Source organism: Nanorana parkeri, unplaced genomic scaffold (genome assembly GCF_000935625.1).
Source record: "Nanorana parkeri isolate BGI_ZX_2015 unplaced genomic scaffold, ASM93562v1 scaffold1292, whole genome shotgun sequence".
NCBI classification, from domain to species: Eukaryota; Metazoa; Chordata; class Amphibia; order Anura; family Dicroglossidae; genus Nanorana; species Nanorana parkeri.
Window position 1 is genome coordinate 415,707 of NW_017307560.1, and position 16,873 is coordinate 432,579.

General features: G+C 40.5%; 1 protein-coding gene across 1 annotated transcript in view; it reads left to right on the forward strand.

Moving 5' to 3' along the window:
- Positions 1-16,873, forward strand: part of LOC108797540 (uncharacterized protein C3orf67 homolog) — a 111,476-nt gene that overhangs the window by 46,230 nt on the left and 48,373 nt on the right. The window contains exons 5-6 of the mRNA XM_018569152.1: positions 5,791-5,905; positions 11,415-11,565. Coding sequence (XP_018424654.1) covers positions 5,791-5,905; positions 11,415-11,565 — 266 coding nt within the window. The remainder of the gene's footprint in view (positions 1-5,790; positions 5,906-11,414; positions 11,566-16,873) is intronic.

The window sequence follows — 16,873 nt, forward strand, 5'->3', positions numbered from 1 at the left end:
AGGAAGCCAGGCAGCGTGTAATGACTTGCTGCCTGGCTTCCAGATTGGTCGGGAAGCTGGCCAATCAGGAAGCCAGGCAGCGTGTTATGACGTGGCGCCCGGCTTGCTGATTGGCCAGGAAGCCGGCTTCATGCTCCCTGTCACCTAGTGACGAGAAGCATGGGGACGGCTTCCCAGCTAATCAGGAAGCTGGGTGGCGAGTCTTTACACGGCGCCCGGCTTCCTGGCTAATCAGGAAGCCAGGTGGCGAGTCATTACACGCCTCCTGGCTTCCTTAATGGGACTTCTGGTATCGGTATTCGGTAGCGGCGTTATACTCGTACTTCATACCGAAAAACAGGTATCGGTGCATCCCTAGTTATCATTAGCTACATTCTACACCCATGTTGATCTAACACACGGGTAGACAACCACGGCACTCCAGTTGTCGTGAAACTGCAACTACCATCATGCATCTGCCTGTGGAAATCATGCCTGTGGCTGTCAGAGTCTTGCAATGTCTTATAGGAATTGTAGTTTTACAACAGCTGGCATACTAAGGTTGACTACCCCTGGTCTAGCAGTGCCATATCAGTAGTACTAATGCATTATTAAATCACATCATCTGGTAAAAAAAACTATATATGGATGCAAAATACTGTAAATTATAAACCCATTCAGAAAAGTAGTCATTGTTAAACACTTTTAAGCCAAATGTGCAGCCTTACAACGCAGTAACCTCTTGTACCACCAGTGAAGTCAATCATTTGACAAATAAAGTTGCAGAATTAATAGATTTGGACTTGTTGCTTTTTCTATTGAGTATGGGAATTTGGTTTCCAGGCATCACACACTACCTTGTCTAGACTGTGTATAAAAATGCAGACAATGGGAACGTTCAAACATTGTTATAAACACATAACTTCAAATGGAATATGACATTAGCTAAGTGCATTTACCTTGTAAACACAAGTCTGCTGACACAAGTAACCTTTTGCAAAATTGTTCCATTTGACTGTTTAAGTGCTTTCGAAATGTACAAAGTATCTGTAGCTACAAAAAAAAAAACAACACAACTGCAAATGTGCATCATATTTTCGAAAAAATACATCTGTCTGCCAAGCTGGAAATTATCTTTACTTTAATAGAATCCATTTTTTATATTACCGACTTGCTTGCGCTGTACTGAGTCAATCCTTAGTTATTGGAATTTTCACATTTATGTCAATTGGCTTCAAATATCAGAAATCCTGCTGTACTGGTAGTCTGTCCAATGCACTCTGATAATCCTGTTTGCTGGGTTCACATTCACTTTTCTTTATAACTTTTTAGTATCTTTAAAGTATATGTATAGCCAAAATATAGCCAAGATTAGAACCTGTCAAGTTTTAAATTGCTGCCTGTGTTCCTGCTGGGGAGATTTTCCCTCTCTATATGTCCTGGTGATTATTGTCACAAAGATAGAACGTGATGGGAAACTCAAATTTACAGTTGTCACTAGAGCAATATTAGAAGGAAAATCTTCTAGTAGGGTCATGCCTGGTGCCAACTGTCCAAGAGGGAATTCCCCACATTCAATAAAGATAGCTTCTCATTTCCTGTTGAATCCCCTCAAGGCCTCAACATTATCCATTTACTACCCTAACCAAAACAAACAAGAGTTTTTGGCTTTTTGGCTATGTATACGCTTTAACCACTTCAGTATGGCATACATACATATATACATATATAAACAGCGCTGTTCTAAAGTGGCTATACCAAGATCATGGCTGCCAATTGTTTGTCAGGCATGGGCTGCCAAATAGTGTGTCCTCCATGTTACCGCTGATTGCTATCCCGGGCTTCACTGCCCTTCGTGCAAACCCAGGACCGTGTGTGTTCAGCTGGATCAGAGGGAGATCAGCACACTTCCAGTGGCTGATCTCCCATCCACTTACTGAAACTGAATACAATGATTATTTTTTAAATAAAAATGTTAAATAAAAGCTTTTGTGCCTCTGGTTCAGCTTTCAAGGGTTAGTTCACTCAAAATCAATATTAAAACTGTACTGCAAGTGCAAAAACCTTAATTTAAATATATTCCTTAGTAGTCACTAAGGATAGGAATCCACTTTGTGTGTACCAAATATTACGAAATAAACTAGATATTACCTTGCAAAAGAAGCAATAACATTATCGCTGTGCTGCAGAGAGAGTGGAGCTATGGGAAGGACCCAGCAGGTCTTCCCAGTACAGGCTGTCTACAGAAAACAACAGGAGGGGCGGAGACAAAACCAGTCACCCTGCACAAGGAGAGAGAGCAGCAGTGACTTTACTATAGAAAGCTCCTGCACGGAGGCAAAGTTTCACACTGGATTACTGCTCAGATCTGGAAGAAATACACAAAGCTCACCACGATTTAAGTAAGACTGCACATGCTTCTTTGTAGACAAAATTTGTTTATGCTGGAGTTCAGCTTTTAAAGGTAGGCAGACGTAAAATACCCAGATTATTGCAGCTCTTTATTCACGAATGCATCATTACATTTTGTATGTACGTAACTGAATTTGTGTTCAGACAATATTTGCTAATCCCGGAGTTCATCTTCAAGTTTTATGGAGTCAAATCCCTTTATTAATGATAAATCTGCAGTTGAGTTGGTATATCTGCACACAGATTGTAGTCACTATGGTGGGTTCATGCTCGATTTTGTAATTATGCCTTATTATGGAGAACATAACGGGAGGTGCAGGAATATGCAAAGGTAGGCAGAACTAATTAAAATGTCTGGGTGGGCAGGAACAGCTTTGAGAATTATGCCAAGGAGATCATGTTGTTGGAATATCCAAGACAACACTTCTAGGTGGACTGGCCCTTTAATGTTTTTCATAGAATGAATTGAATATTCTAAAAAAAATGGTTTTAGACAAAAGCAGTGTTTAGCAAAATTCCTCTTTAGTATAAACATTGAGTGCTAGTAAGGAAGGAAATTTCAGCACGGGGCTCCCGCAGACAGCAGGATTAAAATACAAAGATCTGCGCAATAAACTAGCGCTGCCATTCCGCACTCACAACCTTTTTCCAAATGTAGATGTTACGTGCGGAATGATTGCGGCTAATGACCGCGGCTAGTGCCGTTACTCACCTCCTGATCACTGGAATATTATTATAAATGAGGTTGATTTTCCTTTTGACTACCTCATTTTTTTCTCTACATGGTCCTATTACTTTCCTATCACATTGCTGACCCTCAGATATGAATGCTTCAGCGGAGACATAATAAAAATATATTAACTGTTCTCAGCCTGTTCCTAACGTAACTTTGGGAAGAAGGAGAAAAAAAAATAATGAAACGTAACATTCAGGTCTTGTGGCAGACGATCGCTCGTAACAACTGCAATAAATATATTCCTGGGATCTACTTCAGGAGCATGACAATGATTCCCCTGTCACCTTAGAATGTGTACTGGAATTTGTACCAGGTAATGAGAATTTTATAACTTGCAGCCAGATACAATATTGCGTATTTTTATTTCTTTTAATTTTATTTAGAGCTCAGATCTAATTAAAAAAACAGGGTAATGTTTTAGATTAAGGAGCTGTTAAGGTAAACCTATTACAAACCTAGGCAATTCAAACTGAGCGTAGGATGAAAAAATTGTATAAGCAAAAGCTGCCTTCAGTGAAAACTGCATCCAGAGATATAAACAGTTGAAGTCATATGTATATCTCAACTGTAAAAGTTGAGCTTGACCCCAAACTTCTTCTGCCTACCAAAAGCCCAGCTTGGTTAAAATGTTTTTTCCCTAAAAAGCAATGCCCCTAGGAGGAATATAAAACAGAAAAAGCAGCTTAATCTGCAGTAGTCTCTTTCCTTTTCCATGCTCTATGCCTGCAATATCTTAACCCTGCCAGAAGGTGTCATCAGTTTAGCAAGTTAAATAATGCTGGGTGTCCAGAAGGCTAAAGTGATGCAGTGAGTACAGGGTCATGGACCTGCTCCCTAAGTGGGTATCATGAGGGCACTCTGTGCTTAAAGTGTAATGATGTAGAGAGAGGCGCACTGCCTAGTGTGGAGGAACTGCCAGGCCAGCACACAGCCCCCCATACATCAAGTTGCCTAATTAGTAACATATTCCTGTTTATAATGAAGGGTTCCACACTAGTACTCTACAAACCAGTGTAGTCTGGATAGTAGCTCATTGTTGCCATCTCTGCAAAGTTTGTACATTTTTGTTCCTGGAATATTGTACTTTGCACATCTAGAACTTAAATCATATCTCTGGATAGAAAAAAAAAATCCTTGCAATGGGGCTACTCCTGCGCTGCAAGAGTGAACTGCCGTTTTCGTCTAGGGAGATTCTTTAAAGCATTTTGACTTACCTGATCCCCACTCTCCAGGTGGCCCGCACCACCACCTGCTGCGGAATGTCCCTTGGTGTTCTCAGGTCTAGTACATAGCTATTGGCCCTGCATTAGACATAATGAATGATGTCAGCAGGCCTCTGACTGCTGGAGTACCAGTCATTGAGCCCGCAAGCAGTAAAACTGCTTGCCCCACTCTAATAAACATCAGTAATCGGTGTACAGTTGCACAGTGATCAAACTTTCTCTTTTTCTCTTTTATTTTTTCCAGTCTCATGTGTCTATGGTTTTTGTAGTGTGATACTAAGGATAAACAGCTGGTTGGGGTAAAGGGAAGGCACAAGATCAGTGTTCTATGGGAGCAGGAAGTATAACTGCACCCATGACTGTAATCCATCATCAGTTTACTACCTGGATGAGTCATCTATTATTCCTCTACATACAGCAAAGTTTATTCATTCACCTTCCACTTTTATTTTCTGCAAAATAAATTACATTCTGAAATGATCATTTGTGATGTTGCTCAAGGAGATTGGTACATCAACTCTTTATGCAAATATCCTATCTAGATGCTGCTTGGTGAATTACAGTCATCCCAATCAGTTTGTGCGGAAGATGGATGTACCTCTAGAAATGAAAGAAAATGAAAATGAGCATTGAAGTACATAGCGATTTTTGAATCAAGCCTTTTGATATTGCAGATGAGAAGGAGAGCTTTTAAATCTTATGGATCAATTTGGCAGCTATTTTGGGTGAGGCAGTGTAAAACGTCGGTGGATTGTAGCTGCCGAAAAAAAATCAGAACAGGTTCTTCAAAATGTTTATGCTATTGTGAGGTTATTTCAATGAAATGATCCTATCGGTGGAACTTACTTTTAAGTGTTCTTTTGCTGGTATTTCATGTTAAGGAGGTAGGAGGTGCCTGTAAAGTGTTTTTTAAAGTAAACCTTGCAGTAGTGGAGACTTCCAGGTGTTTAAATTTTATATATATATATATATATGAAAACACTTCCAAATGTGTATTTTGATTGTTGGGGTTTACACACAAGTTAAGTTAAAAAAAAACAGTGTGGACATTTTCCATTTTAAATAATTGCCAATAGTTCCTGCGGTAATAAAAGATGAAGGACTGGTACACCCATGATTATTAAAGGCCGGCGCTTCCTCTCTTCATACAAATTGAATTCTTTCACAGACTGAAGGGCTTTTAAAATACAGTAGAAAGTGCAGAAATAAATTAGCATGTAAAGTGATCTGTGATATCAGGCTTTGTTTCACCTAAGTTTGAGTTTAGGAGAGAAAGAAAAAAAAAATCTCATTACTTATCATATAAAATGTCATCTTTAAAATGCCCAGCTTTTCCACCTGACACTGAATTTGATATGAAATGCACACTTTTACATGATGTTATCGAAATGCAATTTATTATGTCTGCTATAATCTGTGTAATATTTTTTTTCCTCCTAGAATAACCGATTTGGCAAATATTAAAAGAAGATTATATTTATCAACTGTCCATAAGGAATTATCCGCAACCCCTTTACATGCGAAAATCCCTTTGTCCATTGTCAAACGTAAAGTGGTAAGCATTTCGTTTAAGTGCATAGAACATATGTATTTTGAAAAACACTTTTAATTAAATACACATATAAAATGTATAGCAACCAAAGTTAGGGTTTTTTTGATGGGGGGGGTGCACTTTTTTTTACTGATTCTTACAATAGGGTTTGAATGGAAGTAATGTACCATTGTAATGATGGCTGGCATGTCCAAGTAGAATCTGTGCCCTGTTAGAGATCTAACATCTGATAAGGATATCTATATTTTTGCTTTGCTCTCTCAAAGGTAGCTGCCATGCCAACCCATGATGAAGCCAGCATTTACTCAGGACATGTATATATTTGCTGTGCTCTTACAAAAATGGCTGCCGTGCCCCTCCCCCCCTCTTTATGTTTAAGAGAGGGAGCATTTAATCAGGGCATCTATATATTTGCTTTGCTGTCACAAAGATGGCTGCCCTGCAACTTAAAAAAGGGCCAGCATCTAATCAGGACAGCTATATCTTTGTTATGCTCTCACATAGATGGCTGCCATGCTGCCCCAAAATAGAGCCAATATATAGTGGGTGCAAGTATCTATGTTATGCTACCTCAAATATGGCTGCCACCCTACCATGCTATCAGGATCTCTGCATCTTTAGTTCTTTCAGAGTTGACTGCCATATTGTTCTATGAGATATCCAGAATCCAATTAGGATATTTATATCCTCCCTATGTTCTCCCAAAAATGGCTAACCCATGAAAGTCAGAGTCAGTATCTAATCAAGGCATCTATACCTTTGCTATGCTTTCACAAAGATGGCTACCGTTCTCCTGGCAACCGCCAAACCCAGACACGTCCATCGGATTGCCAGACAGAGAAGCATGATTCGTCACTCCAGAGAACACGTCTCCACTTCTCTAGAGTCCAGTGGCAGCATGCTTTACACCACTGTATCCAATGCTTTGCATTGCACTAGGCGATGTAAGGCTTGGATGCAGATGCTCGGCCATGGAAACCCATTCCATGAAGCTCCCTACGCACTGCTGTTGTGCCAATCTGAAGGCCACATGAAGTTTGGAGGTCTGTAGCTATTGACTCTGCAGACAGTTGGCGACTTCTGCGCACTGTGCGCTTCAGCATGCGCTGACCCTGCTCTGTCATTTTACGTGGCCTACCACTTCGTGGCTGAGTTGCTGTTGTTCCCAGTTGCTTCCACTTTGTTATAATACCACTAACAGCTGACCGTGGACTATTTAGTAGCAAGGAAATTTCACGGATGGACTTATTGCACAGGTGGCAACCTATCACGGTACCACGCTTGAATTCACTGAGCTCCTGAGAACGACCCATTCTTTCTTTTTGGTCTTTGTAGATACAGTTTAGGATGTGTGGGTGAAAAATGGAAAACAAGCGTAGACATGAGATGCAAAATGGAAGGCAGCCCACAGCAGCTAAAGGGTTAAAGGCCCTTGCATTTGTTCAAAGATCTGTAGAAAACAAAGCATTTTCATAAAGAGAGAATATTGTCTATTTACAAGATAGGCAATTTTTTCAGACCAGCAAATTAAGCAAATGCTTTCAAAACAATTCCATTTTCGGTGAATTTGCAGCACTTATGTGCAATTCATTTGTCTTCTAAATAACTTTAGAAACTAGTTTTATGCTTATACGCAGTCTGGGCAGCCTGTTTTTTTTCCAGCGTACATGGAAAAAATATGCTGATAAAATTATTATTCATAAAGCCGTACCGCTGAGGTAGTTATTAATTTGAAATAAAAAAAGGATAAATCTATTTTGCTTGGATGTAATTTAAATTAGTTGGGTCTGGTGTCATACAGTACCAGTGTTTAAAAAAACAAAAGTACACTTTAATGAACAATAAATTAAATTGTATCTGAATGTGTAGTTCAATTACACGGTTTCCATCAGAGAATAAATAAATCATTCATGCAAAATGTGAATAAAAAATCCTGATCAATTGCTTGGGAAAGAAAGTGATTAATTGGTCTGAACCCTCATTAGTCTCCACATCTCTGCCTTTTACGAGAACCGTGATTGTTGGTGTTTGTCAGTGAGAGCCCTGCAAGAAGTAAGATGCAAAATCCAATTAGGCAATGAATAAGAGTGGAGATTTATAAATATGTAATTTGGGGATGTTAAAGCTAAACTCCAGGCAAAAAGCTAAATACACAGATAAAATACATATACAGTATGGGAGCTGTTTCATCTAATGTGTATTTCTTTCTAGCCTGTTCTAAGATTTACACAGAACAGTCCAATCTGGCAGGAAGGAGACATGATTTTTCTCTGCTGCAGTTAAGTAACACTTGCAGGTCTTGTCACGCCCACAGCCTGTGATTGGACAGTGAAAGGAGAAGCAGCAGTATGATGAATGCATCAGTATCAGCATGCTCCTTGATGGGTTTATTAATACTGAGCTGTATTTATTTGTGTCTTTTTTATCTGCCTGGAGCTCAGCTGAAGCCTGCAGTCACACCTAGGCGTCAGCGTTTTTGCACGTGATTTCGGCTTGCGGGTTTTTCCAAGTGTTAGACGTGCGCACATATAGACGCATGTCTTAGCTGGGAGATTGAAAGACATTGTGGTTAATAGACAAATGAAGGTAAAAACAAACGCACACAGAAATGTGCAAAACGCTTGTGTTGCACGTTTCCAGGCATTTCCATTAAAGTCTATTGGGCCATTTAAACTGTAACTTCCTGAACGAAGCTCATGTACTTTTTCCAGCGACAGGCGTTTTACAGCTTATGACAAAATGCTCTGGTGTGAACAGGGGAACTTGAGACACACAGAAAAAAGTTACGGATGGAGCTGCCCAGTTATGACAGTGCTTGGACCGTGGATAGTTTTAGGGGCTGCTTTCTAATGACAATCACGGATGGCGCCATCTATCACCAAGGTAGAAGAGTAATAAGTCACTAGTACTCCAAAAGATGTGTTCCCAAGATTTACTGTGACTATATCCTATCACAATGGTCAATTTGACCTGGTCACCCTGTGGAAGGGGACCCTGCGAGGTCTGGAAACATTGGCAGATTAACTATTGTGACATGATATATGCACAATAAATCATGGAAACACATCTGTTGGAGCACTGCTGACTCTTCCACCATGAGACACACAGATCTGTTCTTGCATAACGTTTCTCCTTACCAGCACAAGTCAGGAAACCAAATGCTGGGGCATTGGCCAGCTGACTTCTGTAGAAGAGGGTTGTGGCACTAACCCTGTAGAGGGGACAGATCACTGATTTGGTGACTCTATCTAAGCTGTGATTAGCCCCTTTAGTAAGAACTCATGTGATGAATGATCCAGAATTTGTTCAGATGAACGTCAACACCAAGGGAAAGCACATAAGGAAAAAATTACTGTTCAGCAAATTGTATTTACTCTACAGGTATGTTTAAAATATGACTATTTTAAAGGCACGGGCAAAGCCCAGGTTTATAAAAATATCCTCCACTCCTGCAGAAAATGGTTAGCTTTCTTTCTTTACTCTACCACTCCATGTGGCTGCTGGGAGCAGCAGAAGCCATGCTGTGTAAGCTAGAATTCACTCAAGTAATATTTAAAACAGAGCTATGGACTCTGTCCACGTGATAGCATGGGTGATTGGCCCCTGCATGTGCAAAAATCAGGCTTGCTTTCAGTTGTTATAGGTCATCTAAATGTGAATTGTGATTAAACTGAAACTAAAAGTCCATTTGTAGCTTTTTGCATGTATTTAGTCATCTTTCTAAATGAGAAAGATTAGACCTCAAGTGTGTTATCACTTCAAATACTAAACCATGTTCAGGGGGACATTTTAGGGGAACGCTGTACATTCTTTGGAACTTGAGTATTTGAAATGTACAGAGACCAAGGGGAAAATATTTTTTTTATTAAAACTGCACATATGCCTGTTAATAGTGGAAGTCTGTAGCCTGTAGCATGTAGTCTGTGCTAAGAACACAAGCTGCTAGTTGCTGTAGAATGTGTAAGATAAGCAGTAATTAAAGGGGGTTTCCAGTTTCCAGTAAGCTCCTCTATTTGCTTGTTAATGGGAAGTAGCAGGAGTGGCTTCTCTTGAAAACTTTTTTGCATGGCAGTACAGAGCTTAAAAGAGAACTATGAGGTAAGTGTTTTTCCCCATAGTTCTCTTAAGGGTCACAGGATATTGCCCGCGATATACTACGAGCACCGCAGCCTGAACGGATCCCGACAATGCTGTCGAGAGCCACCCAGCTGCGTGACTGACAGCTGGTTCTGTCTATCTAGAGACAGAGCCAGCTGTACCCGCCCCCTCCCTGTCCGTTCCTCCAGTCTGTATATCAACATAGGGCCCGTGTCAGAGGGCTATTGTTCACCTCAAATGAGTTTTGTATTCCCACACAAGCCTATGATAATGTAAGACCAGCTTAAAGCAGGTCAGAAGGAGATCAACTGCAAGTGAAATACACCTGTCAATAAATTATAAATAATCTCAGATGCATCCCAGACTGATGTCACATTGACACCATTGATACAAGCCCAAGACACGTCAACACAGTCCCTAAAACTTGCACACTAACATTTAACCTTCTTATAAAATGTACCCTTTAAATGACTCTCTTACTGTTTTAAAACTAAAAAAAAAACAACCTGCAATTAAATTTAAATTTAAATGTCCCCCTGGCTGTTCAGATCCTTGCTCTTTTGCTGAGCTAGAATATCAAACAAAATCGTTTTCACGTCCAACGTTTCCCTGTGTGTTGACTAACTGTGTTTGCCTTGTGGTGTGGTTGCTGGCCCGTACAATATGCCATGTAGAGGCCAGTGGATAGAACCACAGTGCACAGCAGATTTTTTTTTCCAGTTTTGGCAAAATAAATTATTTGCTCAGATGCTCTTTAAAATATGTAATCAGCTTCAGCTGTTAAACTCACCTCCTCTCCAGGGCTGTCTCCCATAGACGCCCCCATTCTGGGCTGAATTATGCCTAGTGCCATTCAGCCTACTTCCTGTAAGGCCAGGGCATTATGGCTTTGCCCTTCTCCCTGGACTTACAAAAGAATACTGCAGAGAGCTGTGCTATGTTAAGTGGGGCTGCTCTCTGCAGCATTTAGCATCTGCCCAGCTGGAGAGGAACGTCACTGGACTGAACAAAAGACGTCTGGAAAAAGGTAAGTATATTGATTTTTTTTTTTTTTTTTATGTTGAAGCAATTAGAATTTGCCCAACGCCAGAGGAATGTAACTGGACTGAACCAATACCAGAAAAAGGTAAATATATTGATTTCTTTTTTATATGTTGAAGTGTGTGGTGATTCTCCAAGGAGGGTGGGACTGTGAGCCTGAAGTTGGGCTTTAACTACTACTAAGTTCACCTATTAACATTTAAATACTAACTCTGAAAACTAACACTGGCTTAAGAGTTGAAACCTGGTTGGTCAGCTTGGACTGCAGTCCTTTTTATTGCTTTATTAAAGTAGCCCCACTGATTGGCACGTATTGAACATATGAGTGCCCATACTTTGCTATATATGTAACCAGAGTGTTGTCTCTTTTCAGTGGTGTAATCTATGCATCGACCTTGTTGACTTCACAAGCGGAATATTTAAGGGGGCCGTGTTTCAATCATTGGATGGAATCATTGTTTCAGCAAACTGTAAGCTGAGGAAAATATATACAATGAAGTTAAAGCCCCAGGAGACAGAACAAGGTTTGTAAAATATATTTTGTTTGATAGGGTAAACTTTTATTTGATTATGTAAACATCAATATTAAAAGTGGAAGTCTATGTGTAAAAAAAAAGACACTCCCACCACCATCCACACTCATTAAGTTCCCCTCTGCTGGAATATATATATTGATATGGAATATTAGGTGGTGTATAAGATTGATGTGAAGAACATATACAATATTTTGCATTTATTTATTTAATATTTTTGTGCGCAGCGCACTGTTGAATTATATTTAATTGTTGGATTCATTTATTTTTTGTTGGATACACTTAAAGCACAGCAGCTACTATTTATTTATTTGAGAAGCTGAATCCATGGCGCGGAATCTACTCTCACAATAATGCGTAGCTTGCTTTTACCCATACCGCAGCCCACCCAGTGTTTCCAAGTATGAAGCACATATGACATTCCCCTCTACCTTCCACAATTTAGCATTCAGTGCCTGACCAGCCAATCACTAGGCATGTGCTAAGGCCTGTGCAAATCTCCAAGTTTGCCAAAAAATCTAGGTGGTCTCCAGCAGTGGAAAAGGGTAACTGGGGGCCATGGTACAACTAAGTGCATGTCCCACAAATACTGAGGTTTAAATAAGTACATATTTACTTTAGAGTGATTCTATTGCCCTACTAAAGTTCCCCCAGGGAAGGTATAACTCTAAAAGAAGACTGTAAATACTTACCTGTACTGCTGTTTGTGCTGCTGGACTCCTCTCCACTCCAAGATAAATTGTCCCCTAAACTCTGCTGTGTAGAGTGTAGTGTAGATCGCCTGGATTCCCCGTATTTCTCAATGGTTCCTCCTGCTGACCTCCTGGTCCCCCGCTTTACTCAGTGGTTCAGTCTGCCACCCTTTCATCACTTCTGTGTTCCGTAGTGATGTAAGGGCTGGAAGGAGGAACCACAGAGTACAGCGCGGGATCAGAAATTTAACACTCCCAAAGTGTCGGATTCTGAAGGCATAATTTAGGCAGTGATTTATCTTTCATACAGCAGAGGCACTACCATCGGAAAAGGTTTTTCTTTGCAGGAAATCCCTTTTTTGGAAGTTTTATTTTAGCAGCCACTTGTCAGGAGAGAAATGTGCAGCTTGCCATTGCTGGTCTTGTTCTGAAAATGCTAGATGCCTGAATTTCTCTTGCTTCAATACTTCTGTGGCAGAGACTCTGAACAGCCTTTATAAGTGTCAGAAAAGTGTTTGATTTCTGATCTTCAGCTGCACTCTGTGGTTCCTCCTGTCAACCCTTATGTGACTGTAGGACACAGTAGTGATGTAGGGGGTGGTGAATCAAATCACTGAGTGCAACAAGGAACCAAGAAATTGGCATGTCGGCTTCTGAACAGGCAGTGGTTTCTCTTCAGTACAACCGAGATCAGCAGCGTGGGTGGTGGGAGAAAGGAGTATTTATTTTCTTTGCAGGGAAAACCTTTATTTGGAACTTCTATTTTAGTGACAGAGTCACTATAATCTTCAAGCACAGCCTATCACAACCATTCTGGGGATAGGGCAAGATTTAAAGGCTAGGTTTACTTTTCTGACTATGATCTCTATGACTAAGCCCATGATTGGGAGAAATATGTAACAGCGGGCAGACCATGGTCTAGACACCAGTGATGTGGTACAAGCTTCAATAAACTATTCCAGTGTGTGGCCAGCTTTTCGTCTGTTTGTATGGGCTCATATTGGAACAAGGATGTGCTCCCAGAGGCATGCACCTTTCTCATTCCTTTCCTGTGCCGTGGAGGAGCGGTGCGTGTGTGTTCTCTATGTATCATGGTCACGTGGTAAACCCCCCGCCCATTTACCTGAATCATGGGGTGGTTCTCTCCGCAGGCTGGTATTTTTTCAATTAAGTGCGTCTGTGCATGGCTCCACTCCAAACAGCCACATCATCCATTTTCAGAACCTTTGACACCACGGCACAGGCACCTATTGTTCTCAATGGAATACAAGCGCGTTGACATCACCCCACTTGTAGTACATTCATTCTCCCTCCCGTCCACATTACTAACAGGGTCATTCACAAAAGGGTGAAGAGTTTGGAACAGGCAGGAGAAGTGAATAATCTAGGCCAAAATAGCTGATTTGGAAAAATTATCCAATTCAGCTCACTTTCCAGTTCAGCTATGTTGGCCTAGATTGTTCACTTCTCACGCCTTCTCCCTTTAGTGAATAACCCTGTAAATGTCTGTACATCAGGAAGAAGAGTCTAAAGGAGCAAGGTCATTTCAACTGTCATCCACTGATCACAGTTGCAATGCTTTACTGGATCCAAAGCAAAAAAGAAATAAGTGCACATTTTTTCTTTTATGAAGAAGAGTGCATGTATTATTATTTTTGCTAAAAGGTGGAATTTGCTTTTAATTGGTGTAGGTCTATCAGGGATCCAGTTATACCCACTCCATTCAAAGTTTTATCATCTCTACATATATACAGTATGTACAGTTCATATGGTGCTGAGAACATTTAATTACTTGTCTTCCGAAACACCCCACTACTACCAAAATAGACCTCATACAGGATAGACAAATCAGTGTCAGCGAGTTCACATCGGCTCTTTGATATGTTTATAATGTTCCTTTGCTATAAAATAGGGTCGTTTGTGATATATGTATCAACAATGTATAGCTAGTAATCTCATTATTTCATGTTTATTCATGTGAACAACACAGCAAGCTCAGCAGCAACAACAGCAACAACATATTTCTGGTAAAAGTTGGAAAAAACACTGACCAAAATAGATATTTTATAAATGTAGACAGAGATGCAAAAGAGGAGCTCCTATTAACATCTCTGAGTGTGTTTAATAGCTCTTAGCAGATGTCTTTTTATTTTATTCACAAAGAAAATGATGAGAGGGCAGCTCTTTAGATGAAGGGAAGAGAGTTCCAGCTGTGGTCAGTCATAAAGAAAGCTTCACAAATAATCACAGAATGGCAGGGATCATGAAGGAGTGCAGATAAGTCCAGCTAAATTAAAGCTAAACTCCAAGCAAACAGCTAAATACATGAAATACATAGAAGGGAGTTGGTTTATCTGCCAAAGGATTTCTATTTCGGTCTATCCAGACCTGAGATTTATACAGCCCTGGAGGATAAAATCTATTTCTCTGTTACAATTAAGAAATTCACTGCCGACATCACCCTAGCCTTCTGGTTGAGCAGTGAAGGAGAAGCTGTAGGCTAATTGGGTAAACTTCTGCTCATTCTGCTCACTCCTCCTATCAGCATATTCATTGTCTTTCACCCCACTATGCTGGATTCCTTTTCCAGTCTGAGCTCTGCTGTTTAAAGGTTTGCAAGATGCTCATACCAAGTCAAATTCAGGCAATTTCACTAGATGCAGTAAAAATAAGTTGAATGGTTTATTAATACATAATGAGCTGCATTATTTTTTTGTTTTATATTTGCTTGAAGTTCAGATTTAATAAGGGATGTAAAGGGCTTATGTTTTGTGCAAAGACCCTAATTAAAGTGGAAGCCCGCTGCTGTGTAACCTAACTACGTGAAAAAAGCTGGATGCAGCGCTGCCTGTAATTAACAGGCAGCGCTCCATCCATGACAGGTTACACAGCGGGGAGGCTTTCTCTGCTGTGTAACCTGTAAAAATCTACTCTGAATGGAGAAAAAGCTGTCAGCTTCAAACTTGAAGCTGACAGCTTTTTCTTCCATAATACTAGGTGAGGCTCTGCCTCGCCAGCCTCACCTGTAGAGCTGCAGCTAACGATTATTTTCAAAATCGATTAGTTAGCCTATTATTATGTTCGATTAATCGGTTAATCAGATAAAAAATAAAATACATTTTTTTTAAAAGGCTCCAGTGATGGACTTCTAGTTTGTATTTAGATTGCAGTCCATCACAGAAGCAAGAATGGAGCGGTGGAAGTAAAACATTTTTTTTTTAAAGTGTGGTGTGCAATATAGTGAAATGAAAAGTGTAAAATTATCCTCTAATTGTCCTCTATAGCTGGTGGTATTCTGCATTGCGCTGTATAATGTACTATTCCTTGATTTGTAATCCTCTATATAGTCCAAGGCAGAATACCACCAGCTATATAGGAATACAACAAATCCTAGCAATACATTATACATACAGTGTGTAATGTATTGCTGGGATTTGTAGTCCTCTATAGCTGATGGTATAATATACAGCACAATGTACCATCAGCTATAGAGGAATACAAATCCCACTATCGCAGCAATACATTATAGAGCACCATGTGTGGGAAAGTGCAGGCTTACCTGAGCAGTCTTCCAGCAACTTGTTCCTGTGCCGATCGTGGATTTGGGCGGGCAGTGAGCGTGAGGGCAGGGAGGACGTGCGGCGTGTGGATCGTGGATACGGCCAGGCGGGTCTGGCAGCAGCGAGCGTGAGGTGGGGAGGAGGTTTTTGGCGCGCAGCGTGTGTGGAGCTGTGAACAGGGCCAACCAATCGGAAGCCGATTAATCGATGATTGAAAAAGTTGACAACTTTTTCAATAATAGATTATAATCGATTATGTCGATTAGTTGTTGAAGCCCTACTCACCTGCCTCCCTGACCGCATGTCCTGGCTGTCCTCTAATGTCCCATGGAGTCTGTGCGGGTGCACGCTGCTCCATAGACTTACCTTGTGTCTCTCCTCATCTCCCGGCCGAACATCTGCAGTGCGCATGCGGCCGCCCCAAGATCCTTTGCAGCCGCCCGAGACTCTTCAGACGGGAGCACGTGGTGAAGACACAGGTAAGTTTAAACCCTTTTTAAAAGTTTTTTTTTTGTTTAATGTTTCTGCATATATTTACTGCTTGCTAGCTGCAGATATATGCAAAAAAACCATGAGGGTTTTAATATCCTTTAAAGTGGATTTGTTTATACTGGTCTAAGAAGGAAATTATCGCTCTAAATAAATCATGTATTAATAGACTCAAAATAAAAATAACACTTTTGGTTAAAAATCAGGAGGTTTAAAATGGACCCGTACTCATATGTTAACATAAAGCTGTTTTGACAGTTTCTGCTGCGATTGATAAAGAAACAATAACAAGGTTTGACATAACTTTCCTGGAGACAATACTGATCTAGGCTCCCTATAGTGCTGCCCACAAGTCCAAAACTCCTGATCTTGTGGTCATGTGATCTTTGCTAAAGGGGGAATCAGAGTTCAAATCAGCTGTTCTTCCCCTTTACTATGGATCATGTGACCAGGTGCCATAGCTGGGCAGTATTTGTCTCTTCTGTAAACTACTCTCTAGCTGTGGATGCCTGTGAAGTTGGTGTGCAATGCATAAAAAAAAAAAAAAAAGCCGATCCA